The 24,628-nt window shown below is 42.1% G+C and overlaps 1 protein-coding gene across 1 annotated transcript in view; it reads left to right on the forward strand.

Moving 5' to 3' along the window:
* Window positions 1–24,628, forward strand: part of FSTL4 (follistatin like 4) — a 207,465-nt gene that overhangs the window by 148,911 nt on the left and 33,926 nt on the right. Inside the window, exon 7 of the mRNA XM_059860265.1 lies at window positions 19,905–20,071. Coding sequence (XP_059716248.1) covers window positions 19,905–20,071 — 167 coding nt within the window. The remainder of the gene's footprint in view (window positions 1–19,904; window positions 20,072–24,628) is intronic.

Genomic DNA, 24,628 nt, shown 5'->3' on the forward strand with positions numbered 1-24,628 from the left:
GGAATTTTGAGGATATTGTTAGGGGGAGCAGTGGGAGCAGGCTGAGGAAGAGGTTAGAGCTTCAGAGGGGCACAGACTTGGATAAAATCTAGCTTGGATAAAATCTAGCTGATGATTAGGCTGTATTTTCAGGAGAGCATGGTTTTGCCCAGTTTTTTCTGGTTGCCTTTTCCTTACATAGGAAGTTCAGTTGTGGGGGCCATACAATTTTTCTAATGTTGTTCTCCTTCACTCCAGGTTAGTGCAGAGATCCTCTTTGTCTGCAGACAGAAAGGACCCAGACAGGCAGGGCCATGAGAGGCCTTGTGGAGAGTAGGAATCATGATGGGAAAAGCTCCGGAGTGGATGTGGAGCAGATGAATGGAGTGTAAGGTGGCACTGATCATTGTAACATGGAGCTGGAGAGGGTGGAGGAGTCTTCCAAGTCAGCTAATGATGCAGGCATTACAGGATTTTTAATACTTCTGTTGGGAAATTCCTGCCATTACCAAGACATTTGTCTTAATGACAGGCTTACTTTAGAAATCGTTCAAAGCTAATAACTATACTCAATAATGATAGTGAATGTTACTGAGTTTTCCCCATTCACCTGTAAAGGGTTGTAAAAGACTTCTGCCCTACTGCCAATAAAGTCTTCAGCAAGCCATGTCCTCTGCTGCTCAGCTCCTCCAGACCTTTGCTGCCTGGACTTGCAGGGAAATGTTACTTGGGAAGCTGCTGGATGGCAAAGCAAGGAATAGTTTTGCAAAGAAAGGGTACTTGAGGAAATGCTTTTTCCCAGTACAAGTGAAACAAGTGTGATCTGCAGTGGAAACTTCTTATGTGAAGAGGGTCATATTCCTGGTCATTGTTCCCAAGAGCTGTGGTTATTTAAGCACGTGGTTTTCGTTCATTTTCAATCCTTACAGGAAGGGGATCATGGGTCTTCCATTCTCTTTCTAGGATGAGGTCACAGGCATGGTTCAAGGTTGGCACAAGTCCCCTGTCCCCTCTTTCCTCCACCTTCTGATCGGTGTGGAATAAGCCCTTGAGCATGAACTGGGGTTGGGGGGCTCCCTGCAGTCCAGGTAGGGTGAACCTTCATTTGGGTCTAAGGACGGACATAGAGAAAATTATTTTCCACAGAGTCAGTAGAAGGGAGTCCCCTGAGCTGATTCAGAGACAATTTCTTGTCTTTTCAATTTCTTTTCTAGCCTTCCCTTCAAAAAGAATGCAGTGCTCCTTCCATATTCTTGACTTCAGTTAATTGCCTGAAAAAAATCTTTTTGAAGGTCTGTTTTATTTTGTGAGGCTGCTCTGGGTTCTGAAGTCTGACCATATTTCCTTATTATAGCACTCTCTTACTCGTTGAAAGTGTGGCAATATATCAGTATTATCAGGTCTCCAATTCTTTCACTTTTTGAAAGCCTCAGTGGGCAGTTTCAGTATTTTCCTCATAAGTTAAGAGGAAATGTCCTTTATTTATGCCCTACCCTCAACCTTTCTGGTCTTGGGCTGGTTCTGGGGCTGTAGTATCTGTTTGACAGAGCAGTGACACTGTTCCTTGCTGTGAATACCTATAGATGGCAATCAAAAAGACAAGTCACAAGGTTTTTTTGTCTTCTTATGGCATACGAGCTTTGCTTTGACTTTCTTGCTGTGCACTAACTGGTGGTCTTACAGGTTTGTCTTCAAAACAGATGAATAAATTAACCCTCACGTCCTGCCGAGAATCGCACAGGTGCCTCAGCAGCTGCTCCTGCCATGGGTCTGTGCTTGGGGCTGGTTATTTCACCTTTGCCTGCACTGAGCAGCCCCTGATTTCTGCACATGCAGCTCCTTTGTCACACAAGACTTCTGGAAGACAGCTCTAGTCTTCTTCATGGTTTAATCTGTGCGACTCTTCAGGAAACTGCTTGACCTCAGTGACCTTGAGTTGTGCCAGGAAAAGTTTAGATTTGTTATTATAGGAAAGTTATTAATGGAGAGGGTTGTCAAGCCCTGGAACAGGCTGCCTGGGAAAGTGGTGGGGTCACTATTCCTCAAAGGGTTCAAAAAACATGTGAATAGTGTGGACATGGTTTAGTGGTAAATATTGTAGTGGTGCTGGGTTGACATTTGGACTTGATGATCTCAGGGGTCTTTTCCGTTCCTAACAATTCCATGATTCTAGACCTTAGTGGTTTTCTGTTGCATGGAGAAGGGACATCACTTGCCTCAAGTCCAGCAAGTCCAGCTCCACATTTCTCCCCACAACCTCATGGATGGCTGTCCCCAGGACAGCACTGTCCATGGCTCAATTCATGGTTTATGATCATGGTCCCAAGGCAGCTGCAGCACCCCTGTGGAAATTGGCACAGCCATGAGGGTCTACACAGAGGCAGCCCTGTCCTGCAGAACTGACCTAGGAAACAGGACCTCCTGTGATAAGGACAGACAAAGAATTTTAAGAATTACCTTGAGACTTACTATGCCATCTGATTTAAGTATTCTGGCATTTTACTGACAGGTCAAAGACAAAAGGTGTTCTGTAAAGCAGCACTGCACTTGCTCAGAAATGCTGCAGCTGACGTTTTTTAAAGGATTATTATTCAGCATGTTGTAGGCAACACTGTATACACATCATACCCTCTAGCAGTAGCTCTCAAACATCTCCAGACCTTTGAACCAATAATTTATATGATGCATCTTGTTATTTCTGTGGATAAGCTTGTTCCACGAATGATCTTGAGGTGAATTAGTAATAAAAAGCCACTGTACCTCATTTAGTATTAAAAAAGGAACCTGAGCATTGGTATAATTTCATTGTAGAGGCTCAGACATGGTCTGATGGTGTGGAAAAAGTACCCCTTGTGCCTGTGGATGGCCACAGCTCTTCTCCAGTGAAACCCATCCCAATGAGAATGCTTTGGCCTGATTCATATACATCCCTGCATCTGAATGTTACACCACTGTAAAACAAGATACTAGGGGATAAAACTTTAAAGGTTGGTCATAAAAAAGGTAATAAATGGGGATATACAAAAGGCTGATGGGAAACTTCATTTATTTTCTTGAGTTATGGATGACCCCATAATTCAGGAGTGTTAGAGCGAGCCGGAGTTGTGAAAGTCATGAAAGGTCATCAATAACAAGTGGAAATAAATGAGTTAGTCTATTGTATTTTCTGTTTGTGTGCATCACTCTGTGATAAATGTGACACCAATATTGGGATGATGAGGCTGGTAGGGAGCCCAGGAGGAGCAGAGCACCCCACAGCAGTGCTGCTGGGACCCCACCCCCCTAGGACACAGGGCCATCTTCTTAATGAGAACTGAGGACAAAGAAAAGCTTCTAGCTGAAGTAGAAAATAGGCAGGAAAGGTGCCAGCACAGCAAAGGTGATTTCTTGTTCTTGTCCCATAGACAATATTGCCATGGGATGGCACATCCCGTTTTTCTCTTTGGAGGGGGAGCTTGTCTTCAGAGCACATAGAAAAGCTGAGCAAGGATCAAAAGACTCCAGCAATACCAGCTCAGATGACTTATAAGTGTAATGTAACAGCATGAAGGTGCAGAAAGTCTTAAGCTGACATTTCCTGTGGTGTTAGGCTGTTAGTTCAGTGGCTGTGTATTTTAGCCCAGCCCCCAGTCTCCTCTGAGGCTGTTTTTTCAGGTTCAGTGGTAACTTTCCCCACTCTGCCCTCCTGCAAACCCCCACAGGAGCCATGGCTAAAACAGGGCATGACGATCACTGAGAACTCACACCTTGCTCACACTTTAAGAGGAGCAATCCAAGGAGGCAGCTGTGTGTACATTGCTCTTCCACCCATAATGGGATTATAAAGTAATCTCGGAGAGGCTGGAAGAGTAACCTTGGGAAATAAGGCATGTGTCTGGTTCTGGTTCAGCTATGCTGCGTAACTGCAGCTAAATAACGTCTGTCTCTGCTTCACCTCACCATCTGTAAAGCAAGGATTTTTACATTCTTTCCATAAAGGAATATTACTGAGGAGAGAAAAAAAACAGCTATGAATTGTGCAGATACTCTTGTCCTGGTGAGCCAGCCGCAGAGCAGTGCTCAAATGGAAAGTCACTAGAGGTAGCTAAAGAAACAGAATTTTGATGAGTCAGTTAAAGAGCCAACACTCTTCCTTGCTGACAGAGTACTGAACTTCAAAATTTGGTTAGAAGGCACTGTTTTGCTGACAGTACTGTCTTTCAAAGGACATGCCAAATCAACACCTGACCATCTGTAGTCATTTAAGATTCACCCATAAAGTATTTTGTAATAGAAGGGTTGTTAACCTTGACATCCTGGGCGAATGCCAGCTTCTCCCCCTCGGCGTTGATCATCAAGCATAAACAACTCACATCCTCTTCTCTCATAAAATACACTTTTGAGTTCTTGGACATTGGATGCTGTTCATGCCTTGAGCAAGTGCAGGTTTGTGTCTCCCACTGCAAGTTGCAGCAAACCATAAGATTCAGTGATGTAATCCAGATAGTCCTGAAGTGAGGCTGCTTTAGACCTGAAGTGTCCCCATGACTGTGTCCCCAAGATACTGTGCCACGCAGGTTTCTCCTCTCCTGCACAAGTAGTGCTCTGGCAGGTGTGGCAGCCAGACTTCTCCTTGGCATGGTCTTCAAGCATGTCCAGGGCTGATGTGCCTGACATTAATGGGAGATTGGGTAGAAGGTGTCTCTGTGCTTTCTACCAACCTCTGCAACCCTGCAGCAGATAAGGATGCTTAACCCTCAAATACACAACAAATTCCAGTGAGCAGTTCGCTCCCTCAGGTATTGCTGACAGAAGAAGGTAGGAAAAAATAGGTTAACCAAGTGTCCACACCACAGTCGGCAGCATCACAAAAGATCAGCATTTCTGTGCCTCTCTGCATGAAAATATTGGGGAGCACTTCTGGCTCTGTGTTAGTGTTCTTGGTTTTTCTCCTTCCTTCAATCAGTGTCTTCCATAACTTGGGAATAGAGGTCCCATTCAGCCTGAAAGGAGCAGATCTGCTGCAGTTTATGAATGTTTTGTTTGCTTAAACATCTGAAATATATTACTCTGAATCATTAAGAGCCTTTTTTCACAGTATGCCCCTGACTTCATCCTTGATGTTTCTTGTATAGCTCTTGATTTGCGCTGAGTTTTGCTGATTTGCAGTGCATATCAGCATAGAGACAGTCATATGTTCAGCAAGGAGATTTAAAATTACAGGAATAGCTTTAGGTGGAGTAAAGGACAGGGATGCCTGTGGGAGTCACAGGCACACCTTGAGGTACCACTGATGCTTTTCATTTACAAGAATAGGTACAGGCTTCATCCTACACTTTTGTTCCAACCTATCTGGTGAGCTTTATCAAGCATTACCACAGCCCTGCTGTGCTGTGAGCCTGTGTAATCCAAGCAATGCCTTGCAGAATGTCTGAGGGATTTTTCCTGAAAAGTTCATCCTGCCCATGGCTGGAGGTGAGGTTTGTCTGACTCATGGCAGGAGCACTGTCATCCCCTTCTTATAATGAAATCGGGGAGGAAAATTACATCCTCCTTGATCTGACCTGGACTAAAAAGCAGTGTCTCTACACTTTTGGCAGTAGTAGGAGGCATTTTCACTTACAGGATGCCCTTCTTCTAGGATCAGAGGCAGTCTTTTCAATTCCATGTGTTGGCACTTTGCTGTTTTGTTCAATGTAGTCTTAGTAAGGGGAAGGGAGAAAATAGCAGAAAAGATAGAGAAGTTGGGGTTTTGGCAAAAGATGAAACATGAGACAAATGAAAGAATATTCATGTCACCTGTTTAAATAGCATAATCTAGCTAATGCTTATTAAATCCCTTCCATCTAGAGCTATTGACAGGAGCACTCTGTGTGTTCTACTGCGTGAACATTCACTCATTCACCTGGAGTCTTGCCAGAGACAGAGAAATCCCAAATACTGGTAGCTGAGTTGGTCACTGAGTTGGTTTCACTTTTCAGAGTGAAAAGACACAAAATCAGAATTCAGCAAGAAGAAACAATTTTTCCCACACTAGTTTATGACCCTTTTGGGGGTTTGTCAGTACAGCTCAGGACTAACGAGACAAGGTTTGCTCTGCTCAACACAAGTAATTTTCTCTGAGTATGCCTTGATTTCTCATTCCATCTTCTGGCTTTGTTGCATATTTTGATTGCAGCTCTCTTGGGCATGAACTGCATTTCTAAAATATTTTGAATTCATTTTTGAGCACAGCTTTGCTCTGTGAAGCCCTGGCCTTGGCTGGGCCCTTTTTATATCTGTGGCTCACATGTAGAATCCAAACCAAACCTTGTCAGGCATCATGTGTGGCACTGTAACAGCATTGGGACTAATGAATTAATAGCTCCATAATTTACCATTAACTGTTTACCAAATTAATAATAACACAGTTGAACCAATTAAAAATGTACAATTTGATTACTTTGAAGGAGTATAGGCCACAAAGGACTCTGCATCAATTAAAATACAGCAGAAGGCTTTTCACTGCACGCCCTGCAGGTATGTGTTATATCTTAGTGGATGAATGTCATGTTGTGTTTGTGAAAATCATTTCATTAGCAAAGCCATAATTTACAGAATGGATAATAAATACTGGCATCTACAAGTCAACCACTGATCTTATTAATACTTGTATTGGCTGAAGGGTTTGCATTGGAAATTTTTAACTTTGGCATCACCATTGTGAGCAGTAACTACACTTTAATGTTGATTTCAGTCGTTTTCTTGTCACCAAGGTTTAGCTTTAATAAGATGTTTCAAAAGCAATTGAGCCATCAGGGCTGGTGTTTTGGCTCTTTATGATGTACTCATTTGTATCTGACCTCTGGTGAGTAAATAAATATATTATGGATGTTGTTTCTGTGTCTCTTCATAAAGGAGACCCAGAGGAAGGGGTGGTTGGAGCAGGTGATGAAGGCTCATGTTCAGCCAGGAGCCATCTCTGAGGATGGACACTGTTTAACTGTTTCTGTGGTATGGTTGTTGTAATGTGCACATGGTCATGCATTCTGAAAGATCTTCTGGGCTCTTCTTCACATTAAGCATGCATTATTTCTTGGGAAAACAGAGCATCTGGCTTACAATATTTGTGATGAGTGCTGTGCTAAGGATCTTAAAAAGAAACTGTCTCCAGACTCTTGATGTGATGAATACTGTTATTTGTGGTGTTTGGCATATGGTGGCTCTGCTGGCAAATAACTTAGCATTAAACAGTCTTTCATTTGTCCCACTGGGTTTCTGGTGTGTTTTAAATTAAATGTATATTTAAAGATTGTGTTGATATTTAATTTATAGACTTAATCAGCAGTAATTCATTATATATAATGCACTATGCATTCCTCAAATGTTCAGTTCGTTGAGCTGATTTTAATTTGTGATCATTAAATGTAAACAAGGCGTGTATCTGCTGCAATTGGCCTGAAAAGTCAATATTAGCAGCCCTCACCAAAGTGGTGAGATCTAGGATCCTGTTCTTTCAGTACAAGAGAAATCTCTGTGCTGTGCTCTTTAATCACTTGTATTGGGAGAAGGTGTGGGTAGCACAGAGCCATCTAATGTCACACACAAAGAGATAACGAGATACAATTAAAATATAGGAAAAAAATTAAAATACCATTTTCATAGGAAGAAGGAATGGAAATGTGCCCATTAGAGAGAAGCTGTAGCTGCCCAGTCACTGGAAATGTTCAAGACCAAGTTGGATGGAGCCTAGAGCAAGCTGGTCTGGTGAAAGGTGCAGGGAGGGTGGAACTGGATGCACTTTGAGGTCTCTTCCAACCCAGACCATTCTGTGGTTCTGTGGTTTCATGATTTTAAATACTGTTGGTTGGAAGAGTTGATGAAATACATGTTAAAGCAGGCTGGTGGTCTGGAGAGCAGAGGTGGGCTGAGCACTGAGGGGGAGTTTGGCACAGCACTAGTGGGGCCAAGTTCTGAGATGCAAACTCAGGTGCAGATTGCACAGACTCAGGAAAAAAGCTTCTCTGGTTTTGGCAGAGAAATTCCTTTGGTGAGAAGTGGTGGGGGCTGTCCCTGCAGAGGCAGGAGCAGGACCAGGCCGTGCTTTGTTCCATCAGCCTCTGCTGGACCTGGGAGGCATCAAATCCAGAGGTGATGAAAGAGCTCTGCTGGGGCTGTGGGGAAGGGAGATGGGCACCAGCTGTCCGTGGGATGACTGGTGAGGGCTGTCAGTCACAGTTAGAGTCAGTGAGATGGGGTGACTGAAGCTCAGCAGGAATGGGAGATTTTGGACAGGTCAGAGCTGGGATCATGCTGAGCAGAAATGAGGCAGAAGGGCTAAAAAGTTCTTTTTGGCAAATAATCCCTCTCTAAGGCCACATAACTCAGCTAAAGCAAACATGTCAAAGGTGCTCACGAGCATTTCTGAAGACGATTTAATGGTGAAGGGTGTTACAGAAAAATCCAGGGAGCAATGAATCATTTCTGCCTTCAGAGCTGCATTTGAATAGTTGAAAATAAGGTTGAGGATATAAGATAAGAAAAATAAAATTGTTGAATAGCTGCTCTCTAACTAAATCCTGTCTGTTCTGTGCAAACCTGGTGTATGCCAACAGAATGAGAAGGGTGCTGGGCAGCCCAGGTGATGGAGGCTGTCGCTGCTCCCCGCTCCCCATCACAATCAGAATGTTCTTCCAGTGCCGAGGGGTTTTATGACATAAGACTTATAAGCCTGAATGATAAAGAACAGCTTCCATAAATCATTTTGCTCTGCAGATATAAAAGTTTCAAGATGCCAGTGTCGGGTTGGTACACAAAGTACAGCTGGCCACATTTTGCCAGCCTATCTTGCTTTTCAATATGCTTTTTAATATGGTAGTCCAGGTGATTTGTTTTTCCAGTTACTTTCAAGGATGCAGCATTTATCATTTTTTTTACTGAAATTCAAGTTTCTTGCAACAGAGGCTTCAAATCTCAGCTTCAAAGTATTTTTGTGTAATTAAATTTCAGTTTTATATGTGGATTTTATCTGTGAACCTCAGAGAGGCTTTAATAAGAAATCCAACATGCTTGTGGGTATTTGTGTGACACCTATTATCATGGTTCCAAGAAATCTTTTCAGACACCTTATTCCTAGAATGTCCTGGAGAGGTTTCATATGGGGGAAATTGAGGCAGAGTAGGGTTTAACTGTCTAGAGAAAGATTAAATCTGCTTCTCCTGCTATGACTACAGCTTGACACTCTCTCTGGAGCTCTCTGCAGAGATTTCTGCTCCACTGAAGAAGCCACTTTGGTGGCTGTACTTACCCATTCCTTTCTGGTCCCTTCCAAACCTTTTGTTGCCCACCTTGATTCCAAATCTTGTCCCAAGGTCCCAGCTGCCTGCCCAGCATTGCACTGAGTTCTGATGAATTGGCCAGTTAAAGGGTCTTCTCTGCAAGGGTTTCTGCAGAGAAAGGTTTAAGGAGGACAAAACCTGCCCACAAAAAGCAATGCTGTGTTTCCTGCTGAGAGCAGGAAACCAGGGATTTTCTTTAGGAACTGTACTTTGCTTTCTGCTTTCCCTGCACCATCCTCTCCAGAAAGAAATGTCATTGAATTACCTGGTTCTTTGCTGTTCCTCTGCACATCTCTGACTTTCCCCTTAACTCCAGTCAGGTGGTTCTGAATAAGGGAGGTACGTGGTGAGAACGCTGATTCCAAAGTTTTTAACCAACTAATGTGTTTTGAAAATGCAAGATGTTAGCTGGATAAATGCTGCTGCAGATCAAACTTGCTGTAACCTTGCAGGATCCCCACTAGCCAAATTTGTGCTACTTGTGCCATCTCCAGACTGGTACATCATTGCAGCACACATTAAACTGGTCACTTCTCAGGGCAGGACCAGCAGCACCTCAGGATGAGAAGAAATGCATCACAGCTGCTTTGGGCTGGAAGGGTCCTCAAAGATCATCCAGTTCTAACCCCACTGCCATGGGCAGGGACACCTTCCACTAGACCAGGTTACTCCAAGCTCCATCCAGCCTGGAGTATGTCAGGCTGTGTCTTGGAATTAGCATGAGCACAGGAGAGCAGAGTCCTTGCATTTATCAAGCATCCTGAATGTAGCTTTAGTCAGGAAAGATGCAAAATCCAGATAATCACCATAGCTAGATTTGCAGTCATCCATAGAAAGCAATGAAGGCTCCATGAAAAATATTACTAATGCTTATTTACAACTCCAAAGGTGTGCTCGCCCTGATTTGGTTGTTTATGAGCACAGTAAATATGGGAATGTGAAAAAACATGCATGCTTGATTTTAAATGCTGGGGATTTTTTTTACAAGCCCTTAATCTGAGGTTTAGAAGAAGTGCAAGGCTAGTTTCTAGGATCCTTGTTTCCTGGTTCATCCATTTTTCCATGCATCACATTCATTGCATAATGCTGGCCAGGAACTTGAAGGAAAATGGACAGAGAGTGAAATATCAGAGCAGTTTGATAAGGCCATTTTTGCTGACTCAGAGGTTGTAAATTATATGTGAATGTTTCTTGAACTCCAAATATCCCATGGCCTGACTTGTCTCTATATTTGAAGTAATTTCTGTACACATCTTAGTGGTTCCCACGAGTCATGTTGAACTTAATGTTCTGACAGTATTTCCATGATAAACCCTAGGGGTTTATAGAGCATCCATAAAAATTCACTCCAGGGAGAAACTTGGCGTGCCACATCCTCCACTAGAAGCTATCTTCTTCTAACTTAAATCAGATATAAATCAGTTCAGCTGTTGTAACTTAGAAAAGTTACAAAAATAAGTTTATTGGTTTTGTGTGGTTTTTTTCTGAAACTCTGAAATGCCATAGTTTAAATATAGATAGTGGCTGTTCGAAGTCTTGTTGTTTTGACAGAACTTGCCTGTGCTAAAGATTTTCCAGTCTCAAAGCTAAGGAATTTCTGGATTTGGAGAAACTTTTTAACTCCTAAAAATGCTGAAATTTTAAAAGAGACAACTATTGCTTTTGTGGCAATGAAACAACTGATGCTAATTGTGTCTTACAGTCCCAGCAGGATAGAAAATCAGAGCGGCTGCAACACTTCACATCTGACCCCAAAAACTCATGATCTTTATTTTTTGGTGGGGTCAGTGAGAGGTTTTAGTTCTGCTCTCCCACTGTTATTTGTAAAGAGGAAGAGGAGGACCCTTTAGTGTGATTTTTAACTGTTTTTAAGAAAAAGAGACAAGTCTTTTGAATCTCGTGTTAAACTGGTGTGAACAGGTTGCTCAAAGCAGCTGTGGCTGCTCCATCCAAGGCCAGGCTGGATGGGGCTTGGAACAACCTGGTCTGGAGGAAGGTGTCCCTGCCCAGGGCAGAGAGAGTGGAATGAGATGAACTTTAAAGTCCCTTCCAACTAAAACCATTCTGTGATTCTATGACTCCCTGAAGGAATTCTGAGAGCCAGTTAGACCATTAACAATTTTACTTTTCAGATTAATAAAGTGGCTGGGGAAATGTGTGGCTGCTGCAATCTCAGCAGGATGCTCTTGGTACAACATGGGAATATTTTATCAGAAATTAATCATACCAACATTGCTCTCAATCTGTGGGAAATAGGAATTTAAAATAAAAACAAATGCTTTTATGTAAACTTTTTTCTAAAATAGACTACTTATGCCTATTTACATAATGAATCCATCACTACCCTCAGGAGATTAGATAATTAAGCACTGAACAACTTATATTTATTCATGTACTTTCAAGAATGAATTAATTATCCCTTCCTGCACAAACTCGATGTTCTCCCTCTGATTAGTAGCAGGAGGACAGTGATGGAATTTTGTGATGGAAAGTGTGTTGCTTGTTTCCTTTAAAAAAAAGGAAAACAAATTGATCATTAGGATAAAGTACAAAAAAAAGCTGCTTGGTAAAAGTCAAAATAAACAGTTTTTAGCAAATTTATTAGCAATGTGAATATGCTTGATACAGATTCATATGAGAGAGCTGGACTTCTTTTCTTAAAAGTGTATCATTTTGGGGAGGACTTTGTGCATAATTTAGATAATTGTTGAAGCAGCTGTCTGAACAGAGTTTGGCTCTCCAGATGTGACATTTCCAGCATAGGTGGCTCAGAATTACTCACCTGAAGATTCTCTCCACTCAGTTCTTGGGAGCAGATCACCAAGCCAGGCAGGGTGACCCAGGTGGGCTCAGAAGGGGATTGAGGCACCCTCTCAGACATGGCATCTGCCTCCAAAGCTCAGGTTCAGGGGATCTGAATTGATCCTCAGATGGTCTCAAATCCAGCTGCTAGAAATGATGCTCATCTTCCCCTGGGGCATTCCTTCAGTCTTCCCAAGAGGAACATGCAGGTATTTCACAGAAACAGGACAGTGTGGTCTCTCTGAAGTTCTAATCCCCTTAGAAGCTGTCCCAAACTCTGACATTAAATGTTTTTCTCAAATTATGCTTTATTTTCTGTGGCGTATACTCATATAAATAATCAACTGCTCTGAGCAATTTGGTCTAGTGGAAGTTGTTCCTGCCCGTGGGAAGCAGTTGACAAGATGAGCTTTGAAGATCTATTCCAACCCAAACCATTCTATGAAATGTCTTCAATAGCATTTTATGGACACAGTTGCTGAAGAAAAGTAAAAGGTATCATAATATTTAATTATTTCAATAGCTGGTTTTGTCTTACATTTGTTCAAAGTCACAGTGACATGGGCTAGATAGGGATGAGAGGCAGTGTCTTTACCACCACACCAGAGCTGAGTGTCATGGGGACTTGCACACATTTATTTTGAATTCCACAACAAGATGGGGTTTAGCTTCAAATGTAAGGTTGGGACCTACCTTGGGGAATCATTGCCTGTGGCCATCAAGAGTAATGACAGAAGAGTGCTCCAGGTACTAAATTCTACCAGATATGTAGTTACGCCTTTTATGACTTAAAAAACAGCATTAGTAATTTAGTAGAGAATTTGCAATAAAATGTTTTCTGAAGTAGCCCACAAAAAGTCCTGAGGATTTATAAATTACATTAAGAACCCGAATTATTGCAGTTACAAAATAAAGCTGAGGTATGAACTTTTCTACTCAGCTTTAGGAATCATTTTCTTGTTCATATTAATTAAGCTTGCAATCCTTAGAGGTATGCGTTTTTGAGGAATGCCAAGCTCCTGAGATGTACCACAGTGGCAGCTGGGCAGTGGTGGGTCACCCAGGGGTGGCCAGAGGCAGAGCCACCTCCTGGTGGTGTTTTTCACAGGTTATAAAGCCAGAAACCTCATCCCAGTCACCTGCACTGAACTGATGTGGGAGCTGTAGGAATTCTCTGGGTTCATTAATTTTGAACTGCTTTAATCATGTTCATTAACAACTCTAAGGTCGTTAATTAATAACATAAACAATTTTAGTAGCATGACTGGCTTTCCTTGAATTCTAAGTTGGCATTCAGAAAATGGAGTTTTTTCACTGGGTGATGGATAATCCTTTCACCTGACTCTGGGCAGGTGAGAAGATGTCAAATGTGTCTGGGTAAGACCAGCTTGTTGAACCTTAATGACCAGCAAAATGTGATGGCATGGCAATGCTACTTCTGGAGATAATCTTAAAACAGCCAGTGGAAGAGGTTTGCAAAGGCATGCAAACCCAGGGTAGTTTGTGTACTGAGGTTGTTACTAATTCATTTATTTGGTCTATAGAGTAGGGTAGAAACTAAATCAAATCCTAAAATGAGTAATTTCTAAGCATGTTATACAATGTTGTACAGATTCAGACCCAGTGTGAATCATCCTTCACTGCTTTTAGCCTCTCCCTGCTCTGACCAACCAGATGATATCCCATCCCGGTGTGTCCCCACATTCCATCCCACTGTGTCCCCATATCCCATACCAGTGTGTCCCCACATCCCATTCCCGTGTGTCCCCATATCCCATTCCGGTGTGTCCCCATATCCCATCCCACTGTGTCCCCACATCCCATCCCGGTGTGTCCCCACATCCCATTCCGGTGTGTCCCCATATCCCAGCCCGGTGTGTCCCCGTATCCCATCCCGGTGTGTCCCCACATCCCATCCCGGTGTGTCCCCACATCCCGTCCCGGTGTGTCCCCATATCCCATCCCAGTGTGTCCCCACATCCCATTCCGGTGTGTCCCCATATCCCATTCCGGTGTGTCCCCATATCCCATCCCACTGTGTCCCCACATCCCATCCCGGTGTGTCCCCACATCCCATTCGGTGTGTCCCCACATCCCATCCTGGTGTGTCCCCACATCCTATCCCAATGCGACCCCACATCCCATCCCGGTGTGTCCCCACATCCCAGCCCGGTGTGTCCCCACATCCCATCCCGGTGTGTCCCCACATCCCAGCCCAGTGTGTCCCCACATCCCAGCCCAGTGTGTCCCCAGCAGTATCACTAGAGTCCCTCCTTAGCTGGCCAAACCTCACCTTCACTTTCATGCTTAGAAATGCATCTCACAAATAACATGGTCATTTTAAAATCAATTAGCTGCAGTTGGCTCAGCTTTAAGAGGGTCTAAAATTTCTCCAAACACTATGCAGAGCCAAATACATCTCATCAAAATTATTGGAGAAAAGAGTAATTATAAAAGGTATGTCCTGTTTTTAACTATGTTCTATTAGTTGCTTTTGTTTTCTGGATTCAGTTAGCTCCTCACCTGAGAATGTGTTCAGCTAGAGAACCCTTTTATCTGTTGAAACAAATGCTAAAATCACCACTGACCTTCATGGCCACAAGGCAATAAACAGATTTTACTAATGTAGTGCATAAACACAGCTGTAGGACTTGGGGAATTAAGTAGACACTAAAGTTTCCATCCCATTAAATCACCCCTGACTTGAACCATTGCTGGAGAAACACGATGTATTTAGAGCTGTGTTACCCATGCTTCAGTTCACAAACAACAGGTCTCTCTGCATTAATTTGGGGGCAAGAATCAGTGCTGGAGACTTTCTTTGAAAGTCATTCTCCTGTTGAACATCAAACAAGGCTGTGTTTTGGTTCATTGTTTCCCTTCTGAGGATGAGTCACAGGATTTAAAAAGTGTTGCCTTGTCTCATAAGCAGGATCTAAGCAATAGAACGAGAGTAGATTAAATATTATGGGGAAATTCTTCCCTTGAGGGTGGTGAGGCCCTGGTACAGGATTCCCAGAGAGGGTGTGGATTCCCCATCCCTGGAAATGTTCCAGACCAGGCTGAAGGGGCACTGAGCCACCTGGTTTTGTGGAAGGTGTCCTTGACCACAGCAAGGGATTGGAGTGAGATGATCTTCCAAGCCAAGCCATTCTGCAATTCTATGAGACTCTTTTTCAGCAAAGGAAGATATCCATGAACAGTTGTAGCAACGATTAAAGGTGGCAACAATGCATTAAAATGTGTATTTTCTTTAGATTTAAGGGAAGAGATCTCATTCATGATATTAGGCACTATTTAAAGTGTGAAATCTGTTTCTGTAGGTAGTGCAGCACGAGCAAAGGCAAGTGCCCAACATCACCAGGTAAATTATCTCCATGCCATGCTACATCAGTGAGGTTTTCTCCATAGATGTTCATTCCAGACTGCTCCCTGTAATGACCTCAATTATGCATGTCTTCACTGTGAAATTACAATTGCCTTTGGTGGGCGGCAAATGACAGCAGAGAAAAAGATTGCCATGATAAACCAGGACAACAGGTAATACCTGCTGCATTAGTATGCAGAGCTTGTGAATGTGCAGTGCAACTCCAGCTTAGCACCTTGAGTGACACTGGAGAGGAGGAGGGACAGAGGAAAATGTTCAGCAATATCTTGACACTTTTTTACAAGGAAAGGAATTACTAAGACTTCACATTCTCACATGTCACCATGGGACCTGGTATTGCAAGAAATTTAATGTAAGAACATGAAGATGGTGACAGCTGGGTCACCAGAGGTGCTCAGTGCTTCAGGCTGAATATCATGCCAGGCAGGAGAGGTCGGGGAGGATGGACAAGCGTGGTTCCTCCCCTGAATAACCCCTTGGCACTAACCCCCAGCATGGAGGGAGGGATCCCTTACCCTCCTGAATAAGGCAGATGGGTCTGGAGATGGCACTGCCCTAATTCCTGAACCACAAGGTGTTCAGGCACTGAGCTGCTGCCATCACCAATGGAGAGTTTGTGGTGTCCTGGTTGCCTTTCACTGACCTTGATTTTGTTCCACATTTGATGTCTTTCATCTCCATGATCAGGGATTAGTCCTGGTCCTCTGATACACAGGCACATGCTTACACCAATTCCCTTTTTAAGGGATCATTACAAAGGCTTTACCCCTGTCTGGAACCATTAAAAATTGAGTGAAGAATGATAGCAGCCCATTCTCTGATGATAGTATCTCTCTCTGATGGCAGAATAGTTGGCAGGACCTTTTTTCCAGCTGGGATAAGCTGAGGAGCTACTTCAGCTGAAATCCCAGAGAAGGGTATCAGGTTTGCCACAGCTTGGTCAGCACGGACTGATACTGGGTGAACCTGTGGAATGTAGAAAAATGGTTTGCATGCCTCATCCTGCAGGATTTCCAAATGAAGATAACATTGCTTGATTTTAGGACCAAATTTCATCCCAGCATGTTTTCTTCTGCAAATGAGCACCCTTTGAATATTGCCTATTTGTTCTGTTTAGTTTTATGCCTATGGTAAAAATCCTTTTATCTCCTAAAGGTTTTTAAAAATAAAATGAACAGTGTTCAATACTTAATCTAGAAGCTCTACACAAAATCATTATGGTGACTTGAATAATTTTTGCACATAAACCAACAGCAGCAGTGTCTAAGCTCTATAACTTAATACAATATTGAGTCTTTTAAAAGAGTATTAAAAAGCTCAGCCCTTCCATCATCTTAGGGAACTCTGTTAAGGAACCCTCCCCAATACACCTGCTTGTGTAAGGAAATCTTTTTCTATTGAAAACAAAAAAGCAATAACTGAAACCACACAAAATAATTCTGTATTAGTAGAAAGGCTTCTGGATGTTAATTAGAGTCCCTCAAATGTACTGGTAATAAGATGCTGTCAAATATACTCCAAAGAAATTCTCTAAAAAGGAGTGTGTTTGTATTGTTAAAGTGGTCTATGCTAATTACATGCTTTAACATAAAAATCTCCTCTCTTGGCCTCATATGGTTCCTCCAAGAATGGCAGCTGTGCAAGGTATCTTCTTAATTAAACCTTAATGTATTTTTCATTACTGTGCTTCTAAAAAGCAAAAGCCTCTTTAGCAACTGTTTGCAAGATGGGCAAGAAGCCTTAAATTCCACTGCAAGAGAGCACTGAAAAACCATTGCTGAAGAAAGAGCCTATGGAAGCCCAGCATGTGCCAGGGAACTCCAGGCACCATGAAAAACAGCAGAGGGAATTAAGGAAAACAGCAGTAAGATGAAAAAACAATTCTCTTGTAAATGAATGGCCCTCTATTTCATTTCTCCTCAAGAGGAGATGTCCTCATTACCCTACTGCATGCTGCAAATTATTATAATTATCAGTTCTTTATCCTGTCAAGTGCACTCCACATATTTTATTCATTAAAAGAAGCTCTTCATTATGTAGAAAATAACTACATTATTAGCCCCTATGTGCTGTTTACATGCTTCAGGCAGCTGGATGGGGGTGGTGGGATGGACTCTCCATCCCTGGAAGTGTTCAAGGCCAGATTGGATGGGGCTTGGAGGAGCCTGGTCGAGGTAAAGATGTCCCTGCCCATAGCAGGGGTTGCAGAGATGGTCATTAATGTCCCTTCCAGCCCAAATCATTCAGTGGTTCCCTGGGACATCTCTATTCCTATGGTCCACTGCCCCTGAGTTGCCACATCCCTGATTTCTTCCAGCAGGTACCTGAAGGCAGTGTGATTTAGTCACATGTCATGTCTTCCCAGCTTAGTTGCTAGCCTGCTCAGTGATCTTAAATGGGTGATGTTCTCTTCCCAATATTCCTTCATCTCCCCTTTTGATTTTTAAGGTTTGATGGTCAGACTGTGTCAGTCTTCTCATGTAATGCCTCTGGAGCCACCATAAACCCAAATAGTAGCACCACCTTGGTCAAACATTCTTAATTTTGATCAGCCCTCTATCAAAACTGTAGTTACCTTTTATTTGGAACAGCTTGTACTCTTCCTGAAATAGCCCTGGGAATTTTAAGTGGGAGAAGGGCTCACTGCTGGCAGACACACCAGTGCTGTATGGACCCTGCAGCCCAAAGTCAGCCTCAGATCCACAGTGGTGAATACTTTGTGACACATTAGCTTCTAATGAGCTGGAAGAAGCAGAAGAGAAGGGATGCTGAGCTGTTGGAGTGTTTTCACAAGCAGGTTTTGCACTAATTCTTCACAACCAGTTGCTGTACCAGAGCACTGAGTCTGTCCAGGCTGCCCAAGGCTGCTGAAATACACGGAATATTTTAGTGACAAATTTAAGAGGTTTGCTACTCAAGAGACGTTAAAGCAATTTTTCAATGAGATAATATGTGAAAAGGTGGGAAATTGTGCTTGCAAATACCGATACTGGGGTTTTTTTTCATTTTTATTCCATGCAAGTGACATTCAGATCTTGTGTGGGATGTAATGACCGAGTTGTGAGGTAGGTGGACAGGATGAAGAGTAACTTCACCAGTTGATGGGAGGGAGTAACCTGACCCCTGTATGTCATTTTACCATGTCACCACTGCTTGAAGGGTTTTTTTTTTCCCCAAAGCACATGGCCTTGGGTGGGGCAGCATCAGTCTCTTTCATCTGTATTTTACTGCTGTTGTTACCAGTGGACATGAGGAAGGAGGAGCTTTGGTGCTGGGAGAGGTTGTTTCATTCCCCAGCCCAAGTTTTGGAGTTGGCTGAAGCAAAGTAACCCCAGCTGTGAACATTCCCTGTTCCTCTCAATGGACCACTACCTTGAAAGACCAGTTCTCATAATTTACATGCAATATAGTTTTCCAATTGCAGAGCTTGGGAATGAGAGGGAGCAAAAGCCATGTTGTGAATTACAAAGCTGTGGCTACAGGACCTTGGACAATGTAACCTGACTGCCCAGTCACTGTCTCACTGCTGCCAAAATGCTACATAATGGCAATCTGCACCCAGGGTAGTTCTGGTACCAGGTCTGACCTTCCTGTGTGACCACACATGGCAAAAGATGCAGCCACATCTCACGTCAGTGGCCAGAACGAAACAATGTGTAGTGTGGTTTCAGAGAGCTGGTGGTGAGTTTGCCAGTAAGGTCTGCTGTCTCAGGAATTTATTTTGTGTGGCACATGTAAGTCAAAATAACTAGGCTTTTTATTTAAATAAAATATTATAAAGCTTTTATATTTTAGGACCTCTGAATCTCAGGTGCCATATGTGCCTGTGTTTGGTAAACAAGTTTTCAAGCTTGGTGGCTTCCAGTGTTTGGGAAATTTGAAGAGCTAGGTTTATTTATATTTCAGTGGCAGCAGTCTGACCTTAATTCTTCCTCAAGGAACAAACATGACTCATTCTTGTACCTTTTAAAAGGTACGAGATTGGTACTTTTTGAGGTACCATTTTTGGTAGGAGAGCCTTTGAGAGGCTCTCCTACCAGAGAGAGGTAGTGGAGTGAGAAGTGTTATAGAGAGGAGTATTGTAGAGAAACAAGCCCAGATGATCTCAAGCTGGAGAGCCTTTGCTTGTCATGCTGTTGCTGACTGCTTTGTATAAACTACTGCAGCCATGCTGGCCAGCTGACCATCATAGTGCCCTCATGCCACAGCTAGGATGCATCAGGAAAGGGGTGCAGGGAGTTTGATGGAGACAGATTCAGTTTGTCTCTTACTTGGCTTTATTGTTGATGGGGTTTTTTTGTATAGCATAGGTACCCCCTCTCCTAGCCAAAATCCTCCAAAGTTATTCCCAGAACGAGAACAGGCATCCGAGAGGGGAGAAGAGGAGCAGCTTCCCTGTGTGGTGTTTGATGTTGTCCCCGTTCTCTTGCCTTTTGCAGAGGTGGTTCAGCTGAGCCTGCCCGAGGAGCAGAGGGTCACTGTGACCACCATCACCGTCGGCCTCAGCACCGTCCTGACGTGCGGCATCCGCGGGGCGCTGCGGCCGCCCATCGTCTGGAAACGCAACGGCGTCGTCCTCAACTTCCTTGACCTGGAGGACATCAACGTACGTCCTGAGCCTCTCCTGTCCTTCTCTGTCCTGCCTTGAGTATGGCCTCATTTATCAGGTGGTGGTTATAAGGGTGCAGCTTTTATCTTACTGGTATGGAATGCAGAAGCTGGTGCAATATTTAGGTTTTATGTGAATATGTCTCAGGAATAAAAGCAAAGCAGCATATGTGCAGGGGAGAGCAGGAGTACTTGGAAAAAGTTATATGAAAATTATGCTTCTTTCATTGGTGCTTCTTTCATTGGATTGGACCTATGCTCTGGAGGTCTCAAAACTCGGGGGAAAACAGCTCTACAGACCACTCACTCCTCAGGGGTATCTTTCCCAGTACAGTGAAACAGGTTCATCAAGAAGATGAAACAAAACATTTGTGGTGGCTATGAATCTTTCCTCTCTTTAAACCAAATAATCTGTTTTTATCTCTGATCCTCCTGTTTCTCTTGCCTTTGAGTCAATTCTCCTCTCTCATTCCTTGCCTGTTATTTCTGACAAGCAGTTTAAAAATGGGATTATTCAGCAGGGTGTGGCAATGCCCTCACAGGAAGGAAGATGAATCTCTTTTAATTCACAGTGCTGGTCTGATCTCTGAGTCATAGTTGGTAGTAAAGACAATACCTGAATGATGGTATAGACTTACTCATTTATTTAATAACATTTAATTACGGAGAGAGTGGAAAGTAGTGTACAAAAAAATATGGTCTGTATTTCATTTCTCTTTTCATTAAAGTATATGGTAAATCAGGTTTTATTTTAATTACACTGCAGCAAGAGTTGATTTATATTTTTGTTCAGTTCTTGTTAATTCGATAACCACTCAGTTCAGAGTTGTTACAGTCAATACTATAGCTCCCTAAATTGTTGTATATCCAGGATTGCTGAAATGGGAAAAATCTCTGGTTTATTCTTCTGCAGTAAATGTGAAAATTACAGCACATGGGACAGAAATACACCCAGAATCTCAGTGCTTTATTTGTTGACTCTTCCTTAGCAGGAAAATTGTGTGCACCATGTATAGGTAATTACCGTGTGCACAAACTTAGTAATTAAAGCCATCTAAACATCTTTTTATTTTCATCACAGCAAGTATTATCTTTTTAAAATTCTTTGTGTTTCTTGTCACTTCTTTGAGCTTGACATGGAAATACGGTAGAGCCTCTGAAGGCTAAAGAGTGGTCTTAGGATTTGTTGGCCAAAAATAATGAAAATTTTATGTATTTAGCTTACGTTTATGAAATGTTGATTATGATGACATTAATCTTGAAGAACTAAATTTCCTGTGTGAACTGGACACAAAATGACACTTCAAGAACCTGAGTAGAAACATATTATTGAAGGACTGATGGCACTTGGCTTTGAGGGTTCATTTGCAACTTCTACCATTTAAAATAGAATGTTGAATACATTTTCAGACTGAAATGCCAGTTCCTCACATAATTTAGCACTGGCCCAAGTGGATTTCTGGTTTGCTTGTAAGTAATTCTGTTTCTCATTGGTGATTCTTTGTTAAGAGGATGAGTTATGTCCTTGCACATGAGCTGACTGGTTCCTGAATGATTCAACACTCCCAGGGAGTGTAATACAGCAAGAAAAAACATCACTTTTTGATCTGTTTCAACTAGTATATCACTGAGAAAATATACCAGAAAAGCACTCTGAGATTGTTACAAGGAGAAAAAACAAGATTTGTGCCTCAATTTTAATGTGTTACATATCAGTTTATGACCTCTATCACCTTGTCATATAACACCTGCTACTAGTGAACATCAACTTTCTAGTCTAATGAACATCTCCACAACTTTTTCATCTTTAATTACACTCTGTAAATATTTTATGTTCTGTATAGACACTGCTGTCTGTGTTCTGGTCTGATTGCTTGAGGAGGCACAGTTTGGGGATTGCCATTTTTTATTTTCCCTCTTCCATGGTGGGTGTTATGTAGGATGCTTGAGCTCAGGCATGTCTGCTCTCTGGCTACTGAGGATGGGTACCTGCCTGTCTGAAGCACTTGGTGACAGCATGGATGGTCCTTCAGCTGCTGAATGCAGCCTTTTATTTATCATAGAACCACAGAATGATTTGGGTTAAAAGGGACTTTGAAGCTCCTCTCATTCCAACCCCCCTTGCCATGGGCAGGGACAGCCTCCTCTAGACCAGGTTGCAAAATCTTCAGCCTGTCCTTGGACACTTCCAGGAATGGGGTATCCACAGCTTTTATGGGAAACGTGTCAGGCCTCACCACCCTCACAGGTAGGATTTTTTCCTAATATCTAATTTAATCCTACTCTCTTTTAATCCATTCCTCGTTCTCCTGTCACTACATGCCCTTGTTTAAAAGTCCTCCTCCACCTTTCTTGTAGGTTCCCTTCAGGTACTGGAAGGACACAATTAGGTCACCCTTAATCCTTCTGTTTTCCAGGCTGAAGAATCCCAATTCTCTCAGCCTTTCCTTATAGCAGAGGTGCTCCATCCCTCTATTCATCTTGATCTTTTCTTAAACACCAAACAGCTCAGGTCAGGGGTTGGCAGCAGACAGTTCAAAGCTTCAGCCTTACGTGGGTACACAAACTCACATTAAACAATAATCTATTTAAAGGCCCTGACAGCAGAAAGTAAAGGCAGTGTGCTTCTTAATGTACTTGAAGGTAGTTAATTAAATTACTTCAGTTTTCCTTTAGTACGCCTCAAGCAGAAACTCAATTACATTTCTGCTTTTCACAATAAGGTTGGCAATTTGGATAATTGGAAGTGCAACAGGAGATTAATTGCACCTTTTTAACTTCAAGAAAATCCTCCCTGCTCTTGGCACATTGCTAATCACATACAGACCTACAGGATGGTCGCGCACTTGGAAACGTCCTGGTATTATATTTCAATTAAACTCTTTCTCTTAAAAGAAAGTTTCAATTAAACTTCTTCTCTTGAATGCTGATTCAAGAAATAAAATGAAATTAGAAGCTCAAGTCTGAAAAAATAGAATCCTGCCAGCTAGATGTGAGAGCAGCAGAGGAAAGGCTTTGCTGAAGTGTCCTTTGTTGCTTTATTCTCTCCAGATTCATGACAAATGTGATCTGAGAAGGTGACCTATGTTCCAGGGTAATACTGGGAGGGACTAAGACAGTCAACAGAAACATAGATAAGCCTAAATTTTCACAGAACTGAAAGATTGAAAATTACTATAAAGCCTAGTTGTTTAACTGCATTAGTTAAGTCACTTTTATGTGATATCTTGATTGGCAACAAAATATTTATAATTTTTCATTGCTCTCTTAATCAGAAGCTTTCATAAGCAGCTAGTAATAATTTGTCATGTCCTGTCTATGGGAGCTCTGGTGATGAGTTGTCACATAGCCATTGGAAAAGAGCCATCCTAATGGTACATGTAATTAAACAGTTTCTCTTGCAAACATTTAAGATTGCTTTTAGCATAAAAATATTATTTCTCCATAAATTACCCATCCATATTATTTATCCATTAGAATTCCCTTTACAGTTCCACTTTAATAAAGTAACATCAACTTTTCTCATGCAGAAAATAACTATAATGTAGCTGAAACTGATAAATTTGTTATAGCTGTAAATTGATTTCTGACTACAAAAGTGAAGTGGTTAAAATGTGTCATCATTCAAAATAATATACTTTTGCCTCCTAGGAACAAGTGATATTTTTTCTCAAGTATGTGATTATGAAAGCATTCCTCAATTTGGAAATAAATAAACTCCTCATGGAGTCAAATGCATATAGTATTTATAGGGTATTGTTTCACATGATTTGACATTATCTCCTGAGAAACATGTGTAAATTGATATAATTTATAAATACAAGTTGCTCCTTCAGAAGCATGGTGAAAGAGAAGTTTACCATAAGAAAACAAATATGGTATGGAGGTAGATAAGAATTTGATTAATTACCAAGTGTAATCCAGGTAGTTATAGCCTAAACTCATTAGTGTCTTTCATTACTCATTTCATTTTAATCTGTACACTTTAGCTCACACAGACGTTGGGTCATTAGTTCAAAAATAGAATTTATATAACCAATTGTATAAATACAGATTTCTTCATTTCTGCTGATGTCAGGTAGGATGGCACAGCCTTGCTCTCTCCAACATCCCACCCAGGGACAAGCACAGAGCTTCAGACCACAGCCTTGACTGCTGCTATTCCCCACCCCCTGGGAAATCCCTTCCATGTGCATCTCATGGCCCTTACAAGAGTTGTGCCTGTCTTGAGACACATTTCATGCCTGCTCATGAGTGTCCCTTTTCTATGTATAATATTTGAAACCCAAAGCAAATAGCCAACCTTTAAATGCAAGTCACTGGGATTAGTTTTCTCATTAAAAGAGTCTGTATGAAGACAGTGTATTCATGTTGATGTTTTTAATGTAGCTTCACTGTTAAATAATAAAAAGCTCATGTGTGAATAACCCCGTTAATTCCCTTCTAATAGAATTTGGGTCATTAAAATGATCAAACCCTGGGCCATCCTAGATACTGCAGTGATGCAGTGATGGGAGCAAATTACAAAAAGTTGGATATTTACAACCAAGTTTTT

This window comes from Haemorhous mexicanus, chromosome 15 (assembly GCF_027477595.1).
Source record: "Haemorhous mexicanus isolate bHaeMex1 chromosome 15, bHaeMex1.pri, whole genome shotgun sequence".
NCBI lineage: Eukaryota > Metazoa > Chordata > Aves > Passeriformes > Fringillidae > Haemorhous > Haemorhous mexicanus.